At 34.7% G+C, this 25,513-nt stretch overlaps 1 protein-coding gene across 1 annotated transcript; it reads right to left on the bottom strand.

Moving 5' to 3' along the window:
• Positions 1-924: 924 nt before the first annotated feature.
• LOC149549944 (gibberellin 20 oxidase 1-like) lies at positions 925-3,714 on the bottom strand. Its single transcript, XM_089794988.1, has 3 exons — positions 3,167-3,714; positions 1,297-1,618; positions 925-1,182 (listed from the first exon to the last, which is right to left on the bottom strand). The coding sequence occupies exons 1-3, from the start codon at positions 3,712-3,714 to the stop codon at positions 925-927; spliced, it is 1,128 nt and encodes a 375-aa protein (XP_089651114.1).
• Positions 3,715-25,513: the final 21,799 nt, after the last annotated feature.

Below are 25,513 nucleotides of genomic sequence, written 5' to 3' on the forward strand. Positions count from 1 at the left end.
CAATTATATTGCATATTAATATTAAATGATAATAATAGCTCTTGTAAAATCACATATATTGCATATTAATTTTAAATGATAATTAATTTCTGATTATTATTAAATTATATTAGAAAAATAGAAACTAATCTAAAAATTCATATTATTTTTCAAAAATTAAAGGAACCATATCATTTTATTTCAAAATATTCTAAATTAAATGATAAATACGTAATAAATATTATAGATGACTTTATATATTAAATATTTAGATTTATTAAAAGATTAAAATATACAATTTTTATAAAGACAGTAGTGCTGAATGCAAATGGAATAGCAAGCTATCTAAGTAGGTTTAATGTTGGAGAAAATTCGATAGATAAGTTTGTTTGAATTTGTGTAATAGTAATCTTTCCATAAGACGCAATATTTCATCTCTATGAACATCACATAAATACTATGAATGTAAAGTTTCTCATTTATTCTCATAACGAATAGATTCAACCATTTATGAAATATGATCAATATAAATAAATAAAAAGAAAAAAGTATTAATGAACCACTAAATATAACTCAAAATCTCCCGGATCTAATCCTAACAACAATGTACAAGTTTTTCATATTAAAGTGAAAAAAAGAGGTAGACCATCAAATTCGAGGTGTGATGATTCCCAACTAAGATGGCGAGAATGAGGAATGAGAAACAAACTTGGAAATAAAATGTATGTACGTGTACTCAAACAGAGTTGCAGAAGATAAGAGCGTGTAATATTAATCCAAAAAGAAGAGTGTAAGTACAGCTGAGGTTGAGTGGGCATAGACAGAAGAGCATTATATACAGACACGCATCAAGTTGAGGTAGTGGGTACGAAAATATGTTGCAGAAAGAGGTGACAAGAGTGGGATTTCGATTTTGTTTCTTTACAAGAAAAACGCGCTCAGAAATCAAGATTGATGAGATCCGAGCCATTCGACAAAAGAGGCGAGAGTATTCGTATCCGATCTGTAGTGTTTCTGCGTGAACTCCAGCAACTGCAGCCACGTGAAATCACAATATTTTCTTGGCTGATCCAAGAGCTGCTGTGGAGGCCGAATGAGTTTGTCGTAGCCGGGGTTGAGAAAAAACGTCAGAGATCTCCGTGCCGTGTGTGGGTTCACGGTTGCCCTGTGAAGGCAGCTTTTGTACTTTCCGTTCGATAAAGCCTGCAACAATACAAGGGAAGAAAGGATGTCCATGTAAAGACATGTTCTTTTGATAGCTCATTAAAGAATCTTCAACTATTGCATCATTATATGTACATATGGCTCTAGTCTTACCATGAATGTGTCCCCTATATTGCAAACGAAGGCGTTTGGATTGGGTCGCACCGACAGCCATGTGTTGTGTACAAAGACTTCGAGCCCTCCAACTTGGTCCTGATGGAGAATTGTTAGGGACGTCGGATCGCAGTGAGGGCCCGTTCCAAATGTTCGACTCGGTTGCCGACAAGGAGGGTAATAGTTCAGCCTCAGGATCGACTTGCTCTCTGAGAAAAACTTTCTAAAATAGCTCCCTTCCATCCCCAGGCTCACGCCTAGCAACTCTAGGATGTTTAGCGACACCGACTCCATTGCCTCGGCGTACTTCTGGTAAACAAGCCTGTTCAACCAAAAAAAGACCATTAATAGAGCTTAATCATACTGCCCAATTGATTCAAAATCTAAGCAACAAACGTTGAAAAGACTTGTTTTTCCATTTTTCACAGTTCATATTGATGTTGTTTTTTATTTTGGGACTGACTGTGTAACAGTTTTTAACATCAATGTTTCGGATCATACTACTTGATCCATCATCACAGGATGCAGGGGAGCAAAGGAATTGTAAAATGATCGTTTTCTAAGATTGAAGCCAAATGATCACATGGGCAGAATAAGGCAAGACATTAGGCCAAAATCTCACATTTTAGCTTGAACTTTTTGGCTTTAGACTATCTAAGTTTTTCCATTATGCATAATTATCGTTGGGTGGTCTATCATCAAGATGAATAAACAAAAGATGTGTAGCTTTTTCTTTATTGACGACTTCTATTGCTCTATTCATACATCAATAACAAGAACAAACAAGGTATGTTCATGTTTTTCCTTTCATCAATGATCTCAGCACTATGATCCATTGATAAGATGAACAAAAAAGAAATAGTATGCCTTTTTTAATCATTGATCATTCTATGATCTATCATCAAGATGAACACACAAGAAATGAGTATTTTTTATTTTTCTTCATTGACAATTTTGATCACTATTCTATGATCTATCATAAGAGAATCAAAACAAGAGAAGATTATGACTTCTTTCTTTCATCAAATTTTCAATCACACCATCCTCGAGATGAACAAACAAGAATAAAAAGTATCTTTTGCTTCATAGACATTTCTCTCCCATATTCTATGATCCATCTACAGGAAAGAAAAAAAAAAAGTGAATGTCTTTTATCGTTGATAATTTGATGATAATTTGGTCATATACAATATGATTTATATCAAGGTGAACAGATAAAACAAATAAGACGAGTACAATTTCAAACTATATGATCTATTATCAATCTATAATAATAAGAGGAAAATAAGCCTGCTTTTTCTTCACGGGAAACAAATTCTATGATATATGAACCAACAATAAACTAAGTTTACTTACTTTCCGGTCGCATATCAAGGTAAACAAAGAAATAAACGAAAAATAAACATTGGAGAGGTTTTTCAACAACCTACTACCAGTATAAAATAATCTGTCAGTCAAGTTGGCTTAGCTTCTTATGTTATGCTTGAGGTTTTTTTTCTGAGAAGAAAATTTGAGTGATATTATATTATATAATACTTTCAAATCTCAGAGGACAAAGTTTTCTCATATAACAATTCCTCTAGATGCTCACCCAGGTAGCATCCCGATACGAAGATGTCTCGAGCAAGTAAAGACTGAACCGCCATGAGCCAGCAAGTAAAACAAGCTTTTGGACAAAACAGTTTCAGCAAAAAAATTCAACACAACTTGCATTCATTCATATACATTCATTCAAATAAGTAATGTCTTTGACTCATTTATTGAGAGATCTTGGATTTGAGTTTACTCGAATTTAATAAATAATAATAATAATTAATCACAAGAGATAATAATTAATCTTGACTTCGACTTTACAGTGCGACATTCTTACCCTGTTTCAGAAAAGTGGCAGCCCATGATCATCTCAAGGTAATCCTGAACACCAGAAGGGGCAGTGTACTCAAGCGAAAGAGTCTCTTTCCATGGAAGCTTAGAAGCAAACCTTCCAGTAAAAGAACTTGAAAATCCAAAGCTTTCCCCGACCTTACGCTGGGCTTTCTGTTTCTCCTGCAGACTAAGACCAAAGAACAACTGCATATGTTCGTGGGCAGCCTTCACAAGCTCAGGAGGAACACCATGGTTTATAACTTGGAAAAATCCATGCTCAGCACAGGCCCTTTTCACCGTATCCAACTCTGCAGAAGAATCTCCCGCCATGAATGCTGATAAATCTATGGTGGGAATATCAAGCCATTCATCTTGACAAAGGGCCGAAACGGAGAGAAAGTTTTTGGGGTCCTCCGGCCATTGATATTCAGCGGGAATGCAATCCTGCTGCTGAAGAACACTCGCATCGAAAACCGGCAGAGTTTTGCAGCCTCCCATTCCTATGCCGGGAATTGGGAATGCACTGCTTGGATTCAATGCCTGCGACGACATGAGGAGATCCCAAAAAAGATTTAAAAAGGACCTAAAAAACTCAATACAAAATCTCCCAGCTCTGCATCGTGGGTGATATAATTCCAGGATTTGGCTGATTCTTGTTGATTAAACTAATGAGTGCCCATTTTGCAGCATAGAACGCATTGGAATCCGAAGATCCACTAGGCGAATTGGTGGAAAAATCAAAATGGTTAATCGACTGGGTTTGTCATAATCTGATGACAAATGTATCTAGGCATCATGTCACATAGAAATGGAACAGATGGGATAGGCGAAACAAACAATAAGACATTAGGCACTAACTAATATGAGATTCCGCCCGTTCTATGAATATCGCGATAATATAAAAACTCAAAGGGCGGTTTGGTCGAGGAGGCTTCTGATTTGTGGCAAGATAAGGCAGACAAGATTAGATTGTTGTGCTCTTATTATCAACTTTTGTTCCGTTTTCTTGCTTGTGGCTGATCTTTTGATAGTAACCCTCATGTCAATTTGATTTATTCATTGCTCCCACTTCTGTTTTTAATTTGTTTTCCCTTCGCCCAGACACTCATCATCAAGACAACACTTTTGGAGTGGCATGCACAAAAACTAAGTGGGAGAGTGGGCTTCCCATAACCAAGGTTGCTTTTAACGTTTGTCATAGATTAACTCGCCAGTCATATTCTGAAAATAATAACACTGGTGATCATCAATATCATCATTAGAATACCAGATATGACGTCTCTAATTGCCTCTTTTTAAATCTCTGCGTTCACAGGCTCGCCACAAAATTTACCTATCATCAACCACAGGTCAGTTATTGTAATGAATGCTTGTACCATAAAATATACAAGTCAAACATATGCCTCAATGATTCATGGATTTAATGACACAAGTTTTAAGCCGTCCATGGCCATATAAACAAAAGTCAAAGGGTATTTTAATATATATTTGTAGAGGGGGAATTTGACTAATTTTGTGTACTTTTTCAATTTTTTTTGTTTTTGTTTTGAGTTTACTTTACTTAATGTGATAATTAGTATATAAGTGGTTTAGTGTTATATAAAAGTTAACATATAATTCAAGCCTAATTTGATTCAATTGTACTAGAAGTTCATACATAATTTGAGCTTGGCTGGACTCTATTTGTACTTATTTCTAAGATCAATTATGATTTGTCACTTACTCATCCTTCACCTATATTCAAATTCATAATTGGAAACGTGATCATGAAATAGTGAAAAAAGTAACCCCCAAATTTGGTTTTCCTTTTGTTTTTAGTTTAGCTTCATTGAATTATGCTTTATGTGATAACTAGTGCATAAGTGGTTTCATGTCACATAAAAGCTAACATATAATTCAAGTAGAACTTGATTCTATTGAACTAGAAGTTCATACATAATTTGAACTTGACTTGACTCTATTTGTACTTATTCCTAAGGTCAATTATGATTTTCCACTTACTCGTCCCTCACCTAGGCTCAAATTTGTAATTGGAAACATGATCATGAAACCATGAAAAATAATCCCCCAAATTTTAATTTCAATTTTGAATTTTGGGTGTAAGTTAACCCTCTCTTAAGTTATCATTGTAAGACAAGTTAATGCACCAAATAACTCATTTGTATTGATTAGCTTTTATTCTTTCTAGCATAATTGTGCACAGTGCATCCACACTACATTATCTTCTTTCATTAGCCATCAAAAACATACTATATGATAATCTATTGTCTTTGATATTTATTTCCTACAAAATTCTATTTGAGGAATAGTTCTAATTCATTTATACATAATTTATTGGCTCTTATTCATGTAGCATTATTGTACAAAATTCATCCATACTACATCATATACTTGCAGTAGCATCCACGACATTACTATAAGACAACCTACTGTCTTTGATATTTGGTCCAAGTGGTTAAATTGGTACATCCAAAGGTTTGACCAAGAGAAACATTCTTTGTTAAGAAAACTCCTAAAGAGTACAATACCTCTCACTCAGAACCATTTTATTTTTTTTTTAGAAAACCACATTCCTCTACGAAAGTTTTACTTGGATTATTGTCTTACTTGGAGTGCAAGGTCATAATCTATAATTGTGAATTTAATCTAATTTATATTTACACTTAAACATATAGTTGTAATCAAATCTTTAAAATAGTTTGATTCATATTTCATCATTCTACTTATGTTACATCAAAAAGTATACAAGTTTGATATCAATTCAAAAATTATAAATAGAATGCTATACAATTATTTAAATAAACCCTCAAAACCATTTTATTCCCTAAAAAATCTTAAATTCTATTAGATCCACCTAAATTAAAATATAAAATATTTATTATACTCATTATACTTAAATAACTAAATTATTCTAATAAAAATCTAAATATAATTTTAGCAACATATTTATAATCTTAGAATACATCTACAAATATAAAAACTTTCCTAATAATTCAAAAGTTATAAAAGTTGAAACGTTCTTATGAACATACGAAGGCTTGAGTACATCATAAGAAATAAGGTTAAGTTAAAGGTTTAAATAGAAAAGAATTGAGGCTATCCTAAATTTCTATTCATTTTTACCGTATATCCTAACACCATTCTATAGCACATGGGAGTGAATATCTTCAAAATTGTTTCTACTGGCTTTAACACGGTGCTCTAATTTATTTTTTATTTAAATGAAATGCATATCCACATAGTATTAAAAAAAGCAACGCAATTATTAAATTTAAATCAAATATGGTGGGATGGAGAAATGGGGTACACCGAAATCCCCATGATAGTCTTATCATCCGATAAAAGTTAAAGAATGGTACTTCAAGGAGATAACACTTAATTTAAATTAAAAAAATTCATTCCAGTATCTAACTTTAAAGGAGTCTTGAGTAAAAGAGGCTAAAGATATCATTTAGCTTTTAATATTTTACAATACTTTATTTTATATATTTTTTAAAATTAAAAATTGAAAAATATTTCTGAATTTTTAAATAATTTGTTTTGATAAAATTTTAGTGGTACAAGTACCGGTAATATAAAAGTATTTCCTTTAATTTAAATATATTTATAGTTATCATTCAAATAATTAATCAAGATGTTTTTAAATTGTTTTTTTTTTTTGGGAATTTTTTTTAGTTATAATTATTTTTAATAATAATAATCAAATTATGAGAAAGTAAAAGTAGAATTTTTTTTTTTATTAAAAAATATATTATTATATTTTTGACTTAGTTTTTACTACTTATTTATGTCTTATTATAACTTTTTTTTAAAATAGTAATTTATTATGAATTTAATATTTTCTTAATACACATTTAATATTTTAATGTTGTAAAATTAATTCAAATTTTAAGAGGGGGACATATAGGAATTAAGAGTCTTCAACTATTCTACAACTTTCTCATTCAATCTAGGAGAGGATTGATCATCACCCTCTCGCACCTGACTATGCTTAATTTGTTTCTCTCTCCCTTCTATTGGATGTCATGAGAGATGAGCCCAATTAAACTTCACTCAAAGTCTTTGCTGATCCTAGGTGATGATAGAGATAAATCATCCAAGTTTGTGCCTGATGGCTTCCATAGTCCATTGTAGTTGGGGGAAAAGTTCATCACGACTAGAGGCCCATCTCAAGCTCACTCAAACATTGGAGGAGCCATGGTTAAGTGCTATATCAAAATGACACTATTATTATGCCAAATTCTAAAGTGGTTGAATATTTAAACAAAGAGATGAATATTCTTAGAGATGTAGCAATATTTCATATAATTCTAGATCATCCAAGATTGCATTATAGGAACTCAATGAGAAACTGGTTCCAATCTATATGGGTAAAGAAATTAAAGCTTAAGCTTTCATCTCACATAATGATTAAAAAATGTTGTTTATTATTATTTTTTAGTGAAGCCTATACTAAGAAGGAATTCCTAAAAAAGCATTTTAGTCTATAGGTTGAAATTATTTCAAGGCTATTGGGTGGTCCCTTGAAGCCAACAATTGGAAATTCTAGCATTTTCATGCCCTAGGCCAATTACCATTAAAAATCATCCCACCACTTCTTTGAAAATAGATTCCTAAAACCTTGAAAGTTGTGGGCAATGCTTTGCATATAGATGAGTCTACATCCACATTACCCCGTATAGATATGTGATTAGTGATTGTTCTAAATCCTTAGGTAGAACTCTTGAGGCAACTAACATTGAACTTGATGACAAGCATATTGAAAGCACAATGGAATTCTTAGGGGTTTTGAATGCTTTCTTCATCTATAAAAAGAGAGATAATTAAGGAAAATTTATCTTTTGTTGTGGAAAAAAAAAAGTTGTTGGTTTCGGGCACTAAGAGACACATTCTCCTAATTTGAACAAAGGGACTTAAAATTCTAATATTGGTAAGTTGGTCAAATCTTTCCCACCTATTCTAAGCCTCCTTCTAGTGTCCCTAACCCTAATTATTCCCCTTCACTCAAAAAGGCCCCTCCTTCTTAGACCATCCTAACTTTTAAACCCTACACCTTTTTTGAGGAGCTTGATAACCTCAATCTCATTATTTAGGATGATTTTATTTCAAAGTTTCTCTTGTCATTCTCTCTCTTTCTAGTATCTTACAAGAGCCACAAGCTTTTGGTAACCAGAGTAGTTCCTTTGAGTATAGAATGTAGAATGCACAAAAAAATGGTTTTGGAAAGAATTAATAAGTTGTTGGTATTGGAATTCTAATGGGAAGGTAAGATGTTGAGAAGGGGGAGGGGGTGAATCAAGATCTTCATAACTATTACCACTTCAAACATAAACATGTTGGAAATATAAGAGGAGTAACTAAGAGGGGAGGGATGAATCAATTACCACTAAAATAAATCTCAGATCCCTTAGATGTCAACACAAAACACAAACTTCACTAAAAATATTGTTACCCAATAAACACATAAGCACTTGGTTAATATTGATAATATGTTGTAACTTGGTAAATACTTAACATGCAAATCTTATGATATTATCTGTGATTAACCTTACTTAACTTAGTTGCATACATATAAAATAAATAACATGAGTGCAAGTGACACAAAGATTTAATGTGGAAACCCAACTTGGGAAAAATCACCAATTGCAACTAGTTATTGATTTTCACCCTTCTGAAGTGAGCCCTGTTAGGAGCTACCCCTGTTAAAGTTTATGAAACACATGGTTAGGTGTGACACTATTAGAGGATTTAATCACCATGTTAGGAGTGGCCTTGTTAGAGGTCTTTAGATACTTCAATAGAAATTCCACCTTGTTAGAGGATTTACAAATAACTATTAGGCCAACTCTATTAAGAGATTTAGATCACTACTACAATGGTTAGAGAGTAACAATGAGATGACCTAACTTCTGATGCAATTGAATTACTAATTATAGATCTCAATTCTAGCTTGAATACTTGATCCTTCCTAATGAAATGTATCTTTGCAGCTCCACAAGGATATTCTTCTTATCCTTCTATTTCGCTTCCTCTAAGTGTTGGATTTACAATTATAAGAAAGGTAAACTTCTGGGAGGGGTGGGGGGTAAATCAGTAGTTTAAACTTGGACCCATTAAACTTTCACCATACATCCATCTCATACATTCAATGAGTAAACTAAAATAACATGCAAAGCATGTACATATAAATCATTTAAACACATAAGCAATCATACAAATATGACACTAGATATGATTACCCAGAAACTCTACAATGACAAGGTAAAATTGGGGTGGGAATGACACCCACAAATCTTCACTACTACAATAATAAACTGTATCTAATGAAGGTTAAAATGTTTTGACCATGAAACATGATCTACCCTGTGAAAGGTTTTCCCTATTAAAGGCTTACAAAGACTATTAAGTCTCACCTTGTTAGAGGATTTCAACACCCTGTTAGAAGTGTGCCTTGCTAAAGGACTTTAACTCACAATTAAGTAAGCACCATGTTAAAGGATTTCATATAGCCTATTAGGACTACTCTATTAAGAGATTTTGACTGAAATCATGTGTTAGAATGTCTCAACTTTGATCATGTAGTTAGCACTTGCTTGCTTGATAAAAAAATCACCTCTAAATGATGTCTTCTTGATCCTTCTTGATCAGATGTCTCTTTGTTGTATCCTTTTCTCTATCTTTTGATCTGCTCTAACTAATTTTGTAATGTAGTTTCACTTCATAAATTCTAACCCACCATGAATGTTCTATTTGCACATGCAAACTTCTCTCTTTGTTTCTTCAATTCCTTACACACATGCTCATCACTAAAGAATTTAGGGTTTGTCCTCCTTAGGAAGACTTAGTGACTTAGGCTTAGGTATGAATCTATAGTTGAGATTCATCCATTTTTCTACTTAATCCTTCCCATTTTCAAATTGGTTGCATGTAATTGCATAGGGAATCCAATGTGAGATTCGTCATTATCTCCAAAATATAAAAATTCAATCTTAAGGTGGCTCAAAAATGGTTTACATAGTTGTTTGTGCCTTTAAAAATAAATATGTCAAAACTATCTTACTTAGCATCTGAAGTCTCTGACGCTCAGCACACACTAATTTCTCTACTATGACTCAACACCTGTATTGTTTGGTATCCACTGTTTACTTGACTCCTATGTCACTTGGCATATACTATCTACTCGGCACTTGAGTTACTTGGAACATGAGTGGCTCGACACTCACTATGATTTGACATGGTCTAATACATTAATCTTGTGCTCAACATGTACTACTAGTTCAGTATGAACTAAGTAAATAACTTAAGTGTGTTGACACTCACTTGTCAAAACTAATCTAACATCAACATTCTCTCCCTTTGAAATGAGTGTTAGAAACACTTGAGTATGCATTAATATGCTTCATCTCACGAGCATAACATATCTTAACTTGGCTTATATACAAAACTTCAAAATGTCAAAATTTTTTAATCACTTTGATACCTCAAAATTTAATAACACCCCCTGAGTTGATATGTAATGCCCCAATGGGAGATCCTTGGAACAAGGATAAAATTCAAACCAAGATATTTTTTTTTACAAGTATGAATGCACATGTCAACATCATATAGGGATCACAAAGATCACAATAGAAGACTTCATCAACAATCCCAACAGCCAATGAATCTCCAAATGCCACTACCAGATTGACACACACAAACTCAAGAACGAAAACCAAAGACAACATCAGAACAAAAAATATCTGAACTGTCAAAGCATGGAACTACAAGCAATCCTAAAGGGTACTCAAAATTCCAAGTTGCATTCCTTGAAGAACAGCAGAGAGGCCCCCTACTTTTTATGCAAAATAATAACGACTGACAGTCTCACGCGAGGAAGCACCTATTTGTGTGAGAAAGTACATAGAGCGATGCGAGGAAACAACATCCTACATGATGAAATGCTTGGTTCAGCATCCAAAACACCTAAACTGGTGTGGAGTCTCACGTGAGGATTCACCAAGCTACATGAAGAAACCCAACACACTACACGAACAATTACATTCTCACGCGAGAAAGCATAATTTCATGTGAGGATACAAATAAAAAAACCAAAAAACATAAAGGTAAAAAGATAGGAAGTAAATTTCCTCCACACTGGGGAGTACCAAATCCACATAAATTGAGGAATGATCAGTCAAGAGCATAAACAAAAAGATGACATGAAACAAGAAGGAATATCTATCCATCTAAACCAAAGTAGTAAATTAATGTACTGAAAGCAACATCATAGTATATAGAAGTAACACCGCAATGTATAGAAATAACATCACAATAACTGAACAACCAAAATAAGTACATGGTTCCTCCCAATAGTCAATGGCATCATAAGACCATTGTGGGCCCTAGCCATCCCTTGCACATAACATCTTAAGCCACTGATCAAATTGTTGGTAATATCGTAATAGGGACATCACTACTAAACATGCTACAAAATAAGCATAAGAAAATATAACATACTAAAAGTAAAGCATTAGATAATCCAATAAATCAAACATATCATCTATCATATGCTAAAACCATATGAATAGGAAATATCACATGCTAAACTAATAAGCAATAGATAATCTAATACAACAATTCACATCATCTAGTCATATGCTAAACATCGATATATGGGAATGCATCAAATAAACTAACATCATCTAAACATAATATCCAAGCATTCCAATGAAAGCATAAATCACAAGAAAGCATACTCTGGAACCCGAAGTGTCAAGTGAAAATATCCAGCAATGGTCGCACTAGGATAAAAGATCATCTCTGTACATTAGTCCCTAGTAGTGGTAAAGGTAGCTACACCTCCCAACCACATGGCATCCATAGGTCCACACCCACTGTGCTAATGGAGATAAAGGTCCAACCACAAACACACATAAAACAAACATCCATGGCTAACACACATGCCAGACAGTATGATGACTAAAATCAAGACATAGACAATGCATAACTACAGGTACTGGTCAGACACTCAATAGGCTATTAAGTAGGGGCTAACATCATGGAGAGTCACTTGGCATTGACAAGCCCAAGTTTGGATCATGTGTTCTCAAATTTAAATAGGTTCTCCCACATTGTGTACTCAAACTTAATCGGGTGCTCACACATTTTATTATCTTAAGTTTTATTACCACTCACAAATTTTATTTAGTTATCACTTATATAAAGCTTCCTCTACCAACCCATGGCGCCATGATCATTGAGCTGCAAGAGAGAAGCCCCCTCCATATGCTACCCTACCCTACCCATGCTCATCCAAAGATGAGTGCCTGTAGGCATGCAAATTCCAAACCCAACCTCAATGATCATAACTTTTGGAAATACCACAGAGGATGAAGCCTCGCAAGTCACTTGACAAATGTATGCACACGTACTCATGTGTGGCACACCACCATCATGAAGATCATAACACAAGGACTAGATGAGAACACAATGCAAAAGATCACTCAACTCAAAATAACTCAGGAGGACAGATTCTACCTGAATCCAAAGACAATAAAACCATGCATCATGAAATCACTCAACCGGCCTCAACTCGGGAGTATGGATTCTACATGAATCCCAATGATGTAGCAATACCCAAACATCATGAACTCACTCAATTGGCCTCAATCTAGGAGTATGGATTCTACATGAATCCTAGTGTCCACAAAACATAAACAAGGTCCCAAAGAAACCAAAACAACAGGTATAAATCACTGAACTGAACACCAAGTTAGGAGTACAAATGTCACATGCATCCCAATGCAAAAATAAAAGTGAAACAATAGTCTAACTAACATCCAAACAGATGATCCAAGTCCATGACCAAACTCATGCCAAGAAAAATTGAGAAAAAGGGCAACATGCAAAATGAGGTAAAAACCCCAAATTTTGGAAAACTTCAAAATTAAAACTCATTTGGCCTTTGGGTACAAAAACTCTAAAAATCAAAAAATAATTGAGTTCAGACACTGTATGCAAAAGCAGCTAGCATAATGACACAAAACCCCAAACCCTCATCCCAAAAAATAGAGAAATGCTCATACCTGGCCAACTAGGGAGAACTAGGAAACATAAATGGAGGGGAAAACTAGTTCTCAACCTCCTAACAAATAGCTACCAAAAATAGAAGCTAAAATAGAGTAGACATAATAAAATAGGAGAGCCCTACCTCACAGCCAAAGGGGCAAAATGGGAATCTAAACCATAAAATAAATAGCCCACAGGAGTAGCTGAAAATTGTGACAATCCAAAGTTTCCCCGAGCTAGTTCCAATCAGCCTAATCTTGTGATAATCCCATGCCTGTAGCTCCCACAACAAACAAAACAATAAATCTTCATAAAGAGGATTTGGGGTTTTACTCTCCAACTTTCTAACTCAAAAGTGAGAAGTGAGGAATTGAATTCCTTTTTGGATACTTATTCACTTTTTGAGTGAATAATCGATTAGGGAAAATAGCTAGCCAACCTAGTTAAACCCCAAATCCATCCAAATGAAAATAGGCTATTCATAGAAATAGGAATTCATCTATGGAAAAGCTACCATAAATTAAAATAAATAAATTAAAAGCCCGAAAACTCCAAAACATAGAAATTTCCTTAACAAATTTTGTGACAATGCAAACCTTTATAATGTGAATGAGTTTGGATTTAATAATCACCGAAAGGTTTAATTAAACAATTAAAATAAGGATACATCGACCATACAAGGATGAAATTGGTAAAATATGAATGGCCAAATCACTAACTCCATGTGCCACTACCAGGGATATAAATCCTGCACACTAAACAACACGATCAAGTGCAATTGCATATAATAACATAGCTGAAGCAATAAATGCATTAAATCACCTAATTAAATCCATCAAATAACATAATCAAAGACATGTCCAAATACCAGATAACTAGATATCATCATAAAACAGACTGTAATCTCAAAATGGCATCATCATGCAATATGATCAACTGAGCAGCATAGCATTCTAACATCTATGATAATAAAATCAAGTATAATATCTGATCCTCGGGTCATCTCAAATTTACAACATAAAATGAGTAACAAATATCTCTCAAATCAAAATATAACAAGGTAACTATCTGCAACGCATAACCAATAAATCCAACATGGACAATCCACTTCTAATTATTTAAGCATTTAATAATGTTTTTTTAAACAACACAAAAAGGGACTTAAAATGCATAAGAAAACACGGTCATAAACATGACTAACCACTACTATAGGAACCTAGTCCAATGTAGCATGGTAATAGTACACAATGCAATCTCTGTACACATCTCAAGGTAATCATAGAACAACCTCATGATACCACATCGATCCTGTTAACCATTGGCACAAACCTTAGTGAACAATAAATCATATCATAACCTCATAAATTAGTCAAAGCATAAACAAAGCAACTAATATAGAAAATAAATCCAATCACCTCAGTAGTGTAGACCACTCATGGTCACAATCATGATCCAACATAATGAAAGGTCAAAAAGTTTTCATCCATGAGGATGACTTACAAAAGTCAAATGGGAGAGGCACTACATCATCCCCCCCAAAGACTAGGCTTACTCCTGGAAGCCTGCAATCCAAGAATAGAAACCAAAACACACCAAGAGAAAAATCAAAACCAAGCAATAGGGATTACTCACTGACTTCTTCACAAGTCCAACTAAACCACTCCCACATTCTCAAACCATCAACGTCAACCCCAAAATAGGTCAACTACAAGAGAAAAGTGTCACACTGACACAAGGTCCTCCAACAAGGAACCTTCTATGTGCTAGGAAATCCATCTAGCCATAAAGTCAAGAATACAAGGTAAGGAAAAAGAAACTCTACCTCGTCCATAGGTGCCCAACTACAACATACACCAATCAAGTGACCACCAAACAAGGTCAAAACACCACACATGTCCAAAAAGACTCAAAATCATGGGGAATAACCATCCTAGAAATTCCCAAGAATACAATCATGTCACACATGAGCATCATTGAATCCATGTAAACTCATCCTTTGAACAAGAGGATGGTAGCTTACCAACAAAATTACACACTTGAAAAAGGATACTCACCACTACTAACCACCAAGCATAGGAGCACATAGTCTCTATGGTACAAGAAGCTCAACTACCACCATGAACTAAGGTTACACAACCCAACCAGACAAGATATCACCTTTCCACAAGGTTACAAGGAATTTTCACTAATGGAAAAAATGATGTATACCAACTCATAAGATGGTAATATGTGTCCAACAATACCATGTCCTTCAAACAATAGGCTAGGAATACCACACCCAAACTACCACTGAACTTAATCTCTAGTCTCAAGTCAACTATAAAAGAGAAACTTGATTGAGACAAACCATGTGAAGGTATAAGCTCAAGGAGAAAGATACGATAGAGTATTAGGATTGAGAGGAACTTTCTCTCTCAACCTCTATACTACACCAGCCCAAGATGTGTTAGGGAACTCACAATTCCACCAACCATCAACATACTCATCTGAAAACACTAACTAAGCTAGTGGCATAACCACACTAGCATACTCTCTCAAGAGAGAAAAGAATGTGGAGATGCACCAAAGTTAACGTCTAAAAGAAGAATCAAAACTTTCCCAAAGAACCGAGTCACTCCCAAATGACAAGGCAACATCAGCCTCAAGCAAGGTACACTTACAGTCTACACCACACCTCATGAAGATGGTTTTGTGCTATAGGGAACACATGAACCCAAGCATGAATCCCACCAAGTACCTAGTAGATTATGAAGGCTAGATAACTCTTATATTAAGAATAACATGAAGATTTAAACTTCCCCAATGGCCATAAATGTGGTATGTCATGATTGAATTGGCCTCTACTCGATAAAGGGTACTTGAAACATCATTCTGAACCTTCAGAAGTGTGAATGAGTTTCTTATTATTTACCAATTTTTTTTTTGCATTAGCACAATCTCACACGAAGTTTCTCAAAAAACCAGGCAATAAAGTGCAATGAACCAAGTGAGAAAGTGCATGAACAACAATTTCTCGCATGGAATTTCAAATCAACACAAAAACTACCTTCACTCTAAAGGCCATAACTTTCACATCTGGACTCTAATTGACTCCATTCAAAAAGCATCAGAAATATATCAATGTGACCTACAACAATATGGAGCTTAGAGAGTCCTAAGATCTAAGATTTTGAGTCACCACTCAAGATAAAAAAACATAGGAAAAACCCACAGTCTCGATTACCAAGACAAGTGACAGACAAAACATCCAAAACCACTCAAGAACACACATGCCCAAAACAACATAAGACATGAAAAGAAAGATAATTCACACATTGAAACCATCATTAAATATCTTTCATAATTTCATTAGTTAAACATAACATGAGCACTAATGCACAATGAAACTGAACAATTTTCAAAGAAAAGCATCAAGAGTTACTTACCATAAAACAATACATATCTTTTCAAATTTCTTTCCAGAGAATCATTAAATTTAAATCCACATTTAAACCATCCAATTAATTTAACAACTTTACCTCTATCACAAACACACTAGTATGTTCTCTATGGTATTATCCCTTGTATGTATAACTAGAGGTTCAAGATGAACATGGTAGAGTCACAACACACAACTAGGCAATAGCTAAAACACATTCAAAATAGTCATCATGAACCAAAAAAAAAAACCCAAATGAGGAATTTTCAATTCCAATAGTAAATATAAAAAAAAGTGCACATTTCAACAATAAATCAAATGTGAAAACTATCACAAAGAGAGCGATAGAGAAAATTTGATGACTACTCCAAGAGAGAAAATACTGAAAACCAATGCTAGCCCAACAACATAAGAAAAATACCTTACAACCAAATAAAATAAGGTACCAATCAAATCACATCACATGTGATGATTGAGAATAGTCACATGAGAGGGATAAATCATCACACAATGCTAAGGAATACATCATCCCAACAGTGTTAGAGAACACACTCACACACATCAAGCAATATACCAACAATAACCTCACACATGTGTAGACAACAATAATTTTCTAAATTATTTTTGCATGCAATGCAACATTTAGATATTCATCAATTTAATACAATTTTCCATAAGCTTATGAAGCAATCAGATTGGGGACTTAAGTCATTACCCAAGGATATAATGCAAAACCTACTTCTTTGCAATAATTCACAATAAATACATATTTCTCAATGAAAGGAACCATTTCATTACTATATCAACAAACATAGAATCCCAAATAAGATTCATTTATTTACTTACAATTAAGAGAAACAAACAATGCACCTTACTCTGCAAGGAGAAACAAAAAGAGGCACTCAAGGCCAACACATGGACACCAATTAGTGGTTCCATCCAAAAAGGGTCACACACACAACCAACCAAACAAAGGCACATTAATTCTTCCTACAAAACCAAGAAGACTCACTTCCTCCTCTTCACACTGCTCTAGTTGCATCTACTAGACAAGCAAGTCCATCACAAGTAGATACCAAAGCAACAAAGATCATGAGCTCTAACCAAGACACTCACACTCACACAACACAACATCGACCATATGGGAAACATATACATAGAGATCGCAATGTTTGAATATAGGCTCTGATACCAGATGTAATACCCCACTAGGAGATCCTTGGAACAAGGATACAATTCAAGCCAAGATATAATTTTTTTACAAGTATGAATGCACATGTCAACATCATATAGGGATCACAAAGATCACAATGGAAGACTTCATCAACAATCCCAACAACCAACAAATCTCCAAATGCCACTACCAAACTGAAACACACAAACTCAATAAAAAAAAAACCAAAGACAACATCAAAACACAAAATCTCCGAATGATCAAAGCATGGAACCACAAGCAACCCTAAAGGGTACTCAAAAGTCCAAGTTGCATTCCTCGAAGAACATCAAAGAGGCCCCCTATTTTTCACGCGAAAGAATAACAATTGACAGTCTCACATGAGGAAGCACCTATTCGCACAAGAAAGTACATAGAGCCACGTGAAGAAAAAACATCTCACATGAGGACATGCTTGGTTCAGCATCCAAAACTCCCAAACTGGTGTGGAGTTTCATGTGAGGATTCACCAAGCTGCATGAAGAAACCCAACACACTATGCGAAAAATTGCATTCTCATGCGAGAAAGCACAATTTCGCGTGAGGATACAAATCAGAAAACCAACAAACATAAAGGTAAAAAGATAGGAAGTAAATTCCCTCCACACTGGATAGTACCAGATCCACATAAATTGAGGAACGATCAGTCAAGAGCATAAACAAAAAGATGCCATGAAACAAGAAGGAATATCTATCCATCTAAACCAAAGTAGTAAATTAATGTACTGAAAGCAACATCATAGTATACAGAAGTAACATCACAATGTACAGAAATAACATCACAATAAATGAACAACCAAACTAAGTACATGGTTCCTCCCAACTATTAATGGCATCATAAGACCATCATGGGCTCTAGCCATCCCTTGTGTGTAACATCCTAAGCCATCGATTAGATCATCGATACTATCGTAATAGGGACATCACTACTAAACATGCTACAACATAAGCATAAGTAAATCTAACATGATAAAATTAAAGCATTAAATAATCCAATAAATCAACCACATCATCTATCATATGCTAACATCATATGAATAGGAAATCTAACATGCTAAACCAATAAGCAATAGATAATCTAATACAACAATTCACATCATCTAGTCATATGCTAAACATCAATTTATGGGAATGCATCAAATAAACTAACATCATCTAAACATGATATCCAAGAATTCTAATGAAAGCATAAATCACAAGAAAGCAAACTCTAGAACCCAAAGTGTCAAGTGAAAACATCTAGCAATAGTCACACTAGGATAAAAAACTATCTTTGTACATTGGTCTCTAGCAATGGTAGAGGTAGCTATGCCTCCCAACTATGTGGCACCTATAGGTCCACACCTGCCATGTTGATGGAGATAAAGATCCAACCAAAAACACACATAAAACAAACATCCATAGCTAACACACACACCAGACAATATTGTTGGTGTTTTGAAATGTTACAAGTTTCAAATTACCCCAATGAGAATATGGTATATCTAGGGGCAGCTAACTCCCATCTTTAATATATCATTTTAGACACCAAGCCAACTATAAGGCTAGACCCTTCTTCTACTTTAGGCTCTGCAAAACCTAGGCGGGTGGATCTCAGATTCAATTATATGGTACTAGTGCTAAACATATTCTTGAATCTAACAAAACAGGTAATAACCCTTATATCTCTTAATAACTCATGTGATAACATAGATCTACTATAGCTAAATGCAAATCTATGAAATTCACAAGCGTAGTGAGGGCATCCTTTTTAGCTCTTCAACATGAAAGGGGAAAGCATTTGATTAATAATTTTGATTTTTAGCAAAAAACCCCAAATATGCAGTAGTATGAACAAGTGATTCAGTAGCTAATTAGTGCCTTATCTATTGTGCAAATCCATGAATCAAACACATACATATGGATACCTGAGACATATTCTTATATTCAGATATCTAATCTATCCATTCACCTTGTAAATAGACATCTATATTCATAAAGATCTCACTACTTATTGAATATCCTCCTGTTGAAACCTATAACCTTGTCAACATAAATAAGAATTTACTTGGCTCTTTGTTCCAATAGAAAACTTATCCAGAAATTCAACCTTAAGGGATTGCAAATGGGTTTGAGCTCTTTATTCTCAAGCACAAAACATTACAGATAATAGAGGAAGAAGACAAGAATCAAAATGAAACTAAAGAGATTTTTTCTCAATTGTATTCATTTCCTTGAAATTATACATTAATATGCATGAAATAAAAACATGAAAAATACCTAATAGATTTGAACTTTCTATATTATCTCTATTATTTTTGTTCTTACAAGAGAAATTTTTGAAGAAAATGTGGTGTCACAATAGTGGGAATACATCAAAACTAGAACCAAAACATGGTATCATAGTAGCGAGTAGTTCTTCTCCAAAAAAATTTGAACCCTTACAATGGATGAGAAAGAAGAAGATATAGACAAGGAGTGAATTCCCATATCTGATCTGAAGATGACATGTGTCACTTGAAATTCCATCCTTTGTTGTTGCAAAACCTCTCTCTACCCTCTCTCTATAACTCCATATCAAATCCCCATCATATTGTCTTTCCAAATGCATAAAGTATTTGAAACATTTTGATGGAAATCATAATTGATTACAAAAGACAAGAATTATGAGAAGTTCCATCAAAAGGCAAGAAAATTGTGAAATAATTGTAGCAAAATAGACAATTATGCATCAAATTTTGACAAGCTGAGCCAACAAAGCAAATCAAATGCATTCCAATTGAATTTTGTAACCGTAATGATGAAGTCACTACCTATAACTGAGCATTTCATTGAAAACACAAAACCCCTTGTAGCATACACTAGCGACATCCTATGCAAAAACCAACTTCATAAATGGATAGCTCATCTCTTCCTAGTTCTGATAGTATATTGGAGTGTATATTTTGAGCAAAAAATGTGCCTATTATGCCCCTTTGAAGTTCAGGCTCTCGTTCATGACCTTCATAACACTATATTTTAAAATTTAACCTTTTCAATAGTTTAGAACTATATGATAAATCGAAACTTTATTTAAAAGGAACTTGCACAAGATTCAGGGAAGGCATAATAAAATATTTTTCAAAAATTTTCACCACACTCCTCTGGGTCAAACCTATTGACCAACCCCCACTATGTGTCAACATGTGATTGGCTAATTGCTATGAAACCTACCATCTAGATGCCATGTGGCATCATCTAATTCATCCTCTATTTCACCTTATTAGCATGCCATGTCATCGATCGCTATGTTACTATCCTAGTTAGCATTCTTCCATGTCATTAGAGACATAGCGATAGAGTGACATGTGTTACTTTCTACCACCTCAGCACCTCAGGAAGTGTGCCATGTCTAGAGCCTCTACCACATGTCACTATCAGACTCATCCACCTCACTGCCATATCAGTACCACATGTCAATATTTTATTGGGTTTCCATGTTGCTATGTTAACCAGTGTGCATCTTTGCTTTGGTGACGTAGCAATAGCCATCAGATGCGCCATATGTCACAATCTAGTTCATCTATGAGATCTACCTACTACATCACTGCCACACATTGCCACTTGTTAGATTATGATTTTTCATCACATCTGCAGCTGGATCCCACATCCATCTTGCTAGATTTCAAGGTTTTTCGGTAGGTCGCTATGTCACTACCAAAAAACCTCACCATTTTTTCGGTGGTGACATAGCACCTTGCTAGATTTTGGCCAGTTTTAGGTGATGATGTCAGCATGCTAATTTTACACATTCTTTCAAAATTCATTACTTTGTCACCTCTAGCTATCTAGGTCAAACCCACTACAGAGCTACTTCAAGCTATAAAAGCGACATGTCTTGAAGACACGTTGGTTACTATGCATTATTGTATTTAAACACTTAAGGAAAGCCTCACCCATTCAATATGGCACTAAACCTATGAACTACTTTCTTTCCTTTTTGCATGGACTACCATCTTCAATTGGAAACTTCCTTCTACTTTAACTGTGATCCTTTGTTCATGTTGCCATGTCTTCATGTAGAGCTCCTTTATCTTAAATTTGTTCCTAGGAAGACGCATAAAACGAGGGTCTAAATGAAGATGTGAAAGTCACTTGTCTGTAATGACACCATCCATGCTCTCTTTTGCCAGATTAATATTTCCTTTATTGCTTAAAATCTTTCTCTCCTCAGCCTTGCTCACAATTCTCCATATTACCATCACCCATATTCACTTTGCACTCCATGCAGTCCTTCCACACATTATAGTGACTTGATATTTCTCACCAAAATGGAAGACGTTGTGCTAGATGCTCCTCTGAGACAAGTTCTACTACTTCTCTAGTTGAAAGAGCAACAACGGCCTAAGCCTTTATGACTGGCTTGCTAGGTTGAAACAACCTAGTGTGGCCAAATGCAGAACTAATAATGCTTTGTTCTCCTAATGTCAGGTCTGCTAAGATAGCAGGCCAAGCACCTTGATTTATTTTTTCAATGTCAATAAATCCAAACTGTTTCCACAACATCTTCTTGTTAACTTCTAGTAAGTTCTTTTTTTCTAAGGAAAATTTCTAATTGACAAGGTCTTGACGTGAAAGTAGACTATTAGGAGAGAATAAACAACTACTTGAATTTCCTCCTTCCATAGAACCAAATTCATCATTATATGAGAGATTTCTAGAAATCAATCTAGCCTCTTCTAATCCTTGAATTGAAGGGAAATCTGGATCTTTAGGTGTAACATCATCGATTGTAAGTTTCGTGATGTTCTCAATAAACATTGCTAGGAAAACCTTTAATACCAAAATTCTTGCAAAAATGGCACTAGCAGAATTCAGCCAATGAGCATAATCTCAGTGGGCACATAAGCCATTAGGCTCAATGCCAGCTTCTACAACCTGGTCAATGCTAGTGCCTCTTTCTCAATCTCCACTTTTGTCCTTGCCATATCTAAGGCAGTCTTTATATCTTTTGCTTCATCTCCAAGTCTATCTATCTTGTCCTTTTTAAAAGATATTTCTACCCTTTTTTTTGAAATAGTCTAATATTGTTTCTCTAATTCATCTTTAAGTGTTCTAAGAAAATCAACTTTAGCATCAACTACAACTTCCTTCTTTAGAAGCGAGTACTTCTCTTCCTCTCTTTTGGGTCCACCACCACTCCTTTTAAAGACTCAACAAATTACATATGAGTCCTTGTTTAGGGGTGGTCTACCTTTTCTATGCGTGGATCTCCTTTTTGAACTACTACTTGCATATGATCAATTCCATGATCCCTTTTTTGTTAAAATACTTTTAATCCCCACTTTCTATTCAGTCTGATGTTATTAATCAGACCCCCAAAGTGGTTCTGACTAAATTTTTCTTTTTTTTCAAACAACTGAATTGAAAAACTAACTCATTCACCCTCTGGCACTAATTTGAAACAAATTTGATGACTAAAAGTGAATTTGAAGCTCATTTTACATCTTTTTGCAAACTGTCAATTTTGCATTAGCAGGTCCTTTAACTAGCCTTAAAAACTGATCAGAACACCTGATCGAGCTCTAAAAATTGAGACATTAATTCTTTGTTCCACATACTCCTACCTTGTCAAATCTCATCCTATGATGAATTCTCAGTCAAAATATATTGGTTGTCAAAGTTACCTTCTCAGAATTGCCTGCAAGAAAACAAGTTAGAAAACAATAAATTGCATTCAGATTTAGCTTTGAAAATTGGGTAAACTGACACTCGGGGGCACGAAAACTAGGGCACGGGTTCACTATCATGAGGAGAGTACAAGTTTGTGATTTGGTCTCATGATGAATAACAAGGCATAAATGGCACGTAGTCAAAGTGAGCTACTTAGAATTTATATCTTGGAAATAATGGTAGAAAAGCATTTTTTTTCAAATGGAATTTACCTAGGAAATCATGCAGATGGATTCGTCAAGATTTGAAAATTGGCACACTTGAAGTATTTTTAGAGTACAAAACAGTGGTATAATCCATTCGATCTCACCTCTCATAGATTTAGAGATATGAAATCACAAATAGGGCTACTGCCAAATCTGCACTTCTTGACACCACTAAAAGGTTACAAGTTGCATTTGGAATCATATAAAAAGATTCGTTAGAAGTTCAAAATTGAAACCTAGCAAGTCTCTAGCCTCTAAAATGGAACACAAAAGGAACTTCATCATTTTGTTCAATTGGGTCAAAATTATAACTAGTCAAATAGGGCTTCCCAGAATTATGAACAATTTACATCAGCATGACATCAGTAAATGACCAACTTTGAGGGATTCAAAACCTAGTCAAACAGATTTGAAACAAGTTGAAATCTAAAACATAGGTTCTATATTATTGACACTAAAGACTTCCAAAGTAGAGAGTCTTGAAACATTATTGGTTGTGATATATTCACATGCAAACATGGCCTCCTGTCACTAGTTGACACTTAGGTGAAAATGCAAATTTGACAAATGCTCAAAACAAGACTTCACAAAATAGCTTAGAATGGAAATTTAGCTTCATGAAACATATGGATGCACCGAATGAAATTTTTTTGAAACATTAAACACCTATTAAGCCTCAAATGGATAGCCGGGTTCACATGCATCAAAAAGCACATAAGGGCTTGACTTTTTCAATGGTACACAAAATTGGGGCCTCAATTTTGAGTCCCAACAAGTATGATGACTAAAACCAAGACATAGACAATGCATAACTATAGGCCCTAGCCAAACACTCAATAGGCTATTAAGTAGGGGTTGACATCATGGAGAGTCGCTTGGCATCGACAAGCCCAAGCTCGGATCGTGTGTCCTCAAACTTAAACGGGTGCTCACACATTTTATTATCTTATGTGCCATGATAGTTGTGTTGTGAGATAGAAGCCCCCTCCATATGCTACCCACCCTACCCATGCTCATCCAACGATGAGTGCCTATAGGCATGCAAATTCCCAACCCAACCTCAATGATCATAACTTCTAAAAGTACCACGGAAGATCAAGCCTCGCAAGTCACCCTACAAATGTACACACACATACTTGTGTGTGGTACACCACCATCACAAAGATAATAACACAAGGACTGGATGAGAACACAATGCAAAAGATCACTCAACTAAAAATAACTCAAGAGGATAAATTCTACTTGAATCCCAAAGACAATAAAACCATGCATCATGAAATCACTCAACCGGCCTCAATCTAGGAGTATGGATTCTACATGAATCCCAATGATGCAACAATACCCAAACATCATGAACTCATTCAACTAGCCTCAATCTAGGGGTATGGATTCTACATGAATCCTAGTGTCCACGAAACAACAACAAGGTCCAAAAGAAACTAAAAAAACAAGCATAGAATCACTCAACTGAATGCCATGTCAGGAGTATAGATGTAGCATGCATCCCAATGTATACATAAAAGTGAAACAATAGTCTGATTGACATCCAAATAGATGATCCAAGTCCATGACCAAACCAATGCCAAGAAAACATGGGAAAATAGGGTGGCATGCAAAATGAGGTGAAAACCCCAAATTTTGGAAAACTCTGAAATTAAAACACATTTGACCTTTGGGTACAAAAACTTCAAAAATCTTAAAATAATTGATTTCGGACACCATATGCAAAAACAAACAACATAATGGCACAAAACCCCAAACCCTCATCCCAAAAAA

Source organism: Cupressus sempervirens, chromosome 7, assembly GCF_028749045.1.
Source record: "Cupressus sempervirens isolate cs-2001-9-10 chromosome 7, ASM2874904v1, whole genome shotgun sequence".
NCBI lineage: Eukaryota > Viridiplantae > Streptophyta > Pinopsida > Cupressales > Cupressaceae > Cupressus > Cupressus sempervirens.

What these genes read in the sequence shown, in the direction of transcription:
- LOC149549944 (XM_089794988.1), bottom strand. Translation starts at nt 3,714, where the DNA reads ATGTCGTCGCAGGCATTGAATCCAAGCAGTGCATTCCCAATTCCCGGC. An exon ending in TGCCACTTTTCTGAAACAGG is followed by an intron (nt 1,619 to 3,166) that starts GTAAGAATGTCG and finishes TTGGTTGAACAG; the next exon opens with GCTTGTTTACCAGAAGTACG. An exon ending in ATATAGGGGACACATTCATG is followed by an intron (nt 1,183 to 1,296) that starts GTAAGACTAGAG and finishes GTATTGTTGCAG; the next exon opens with GCTTTATCGAACGGAAAGTA.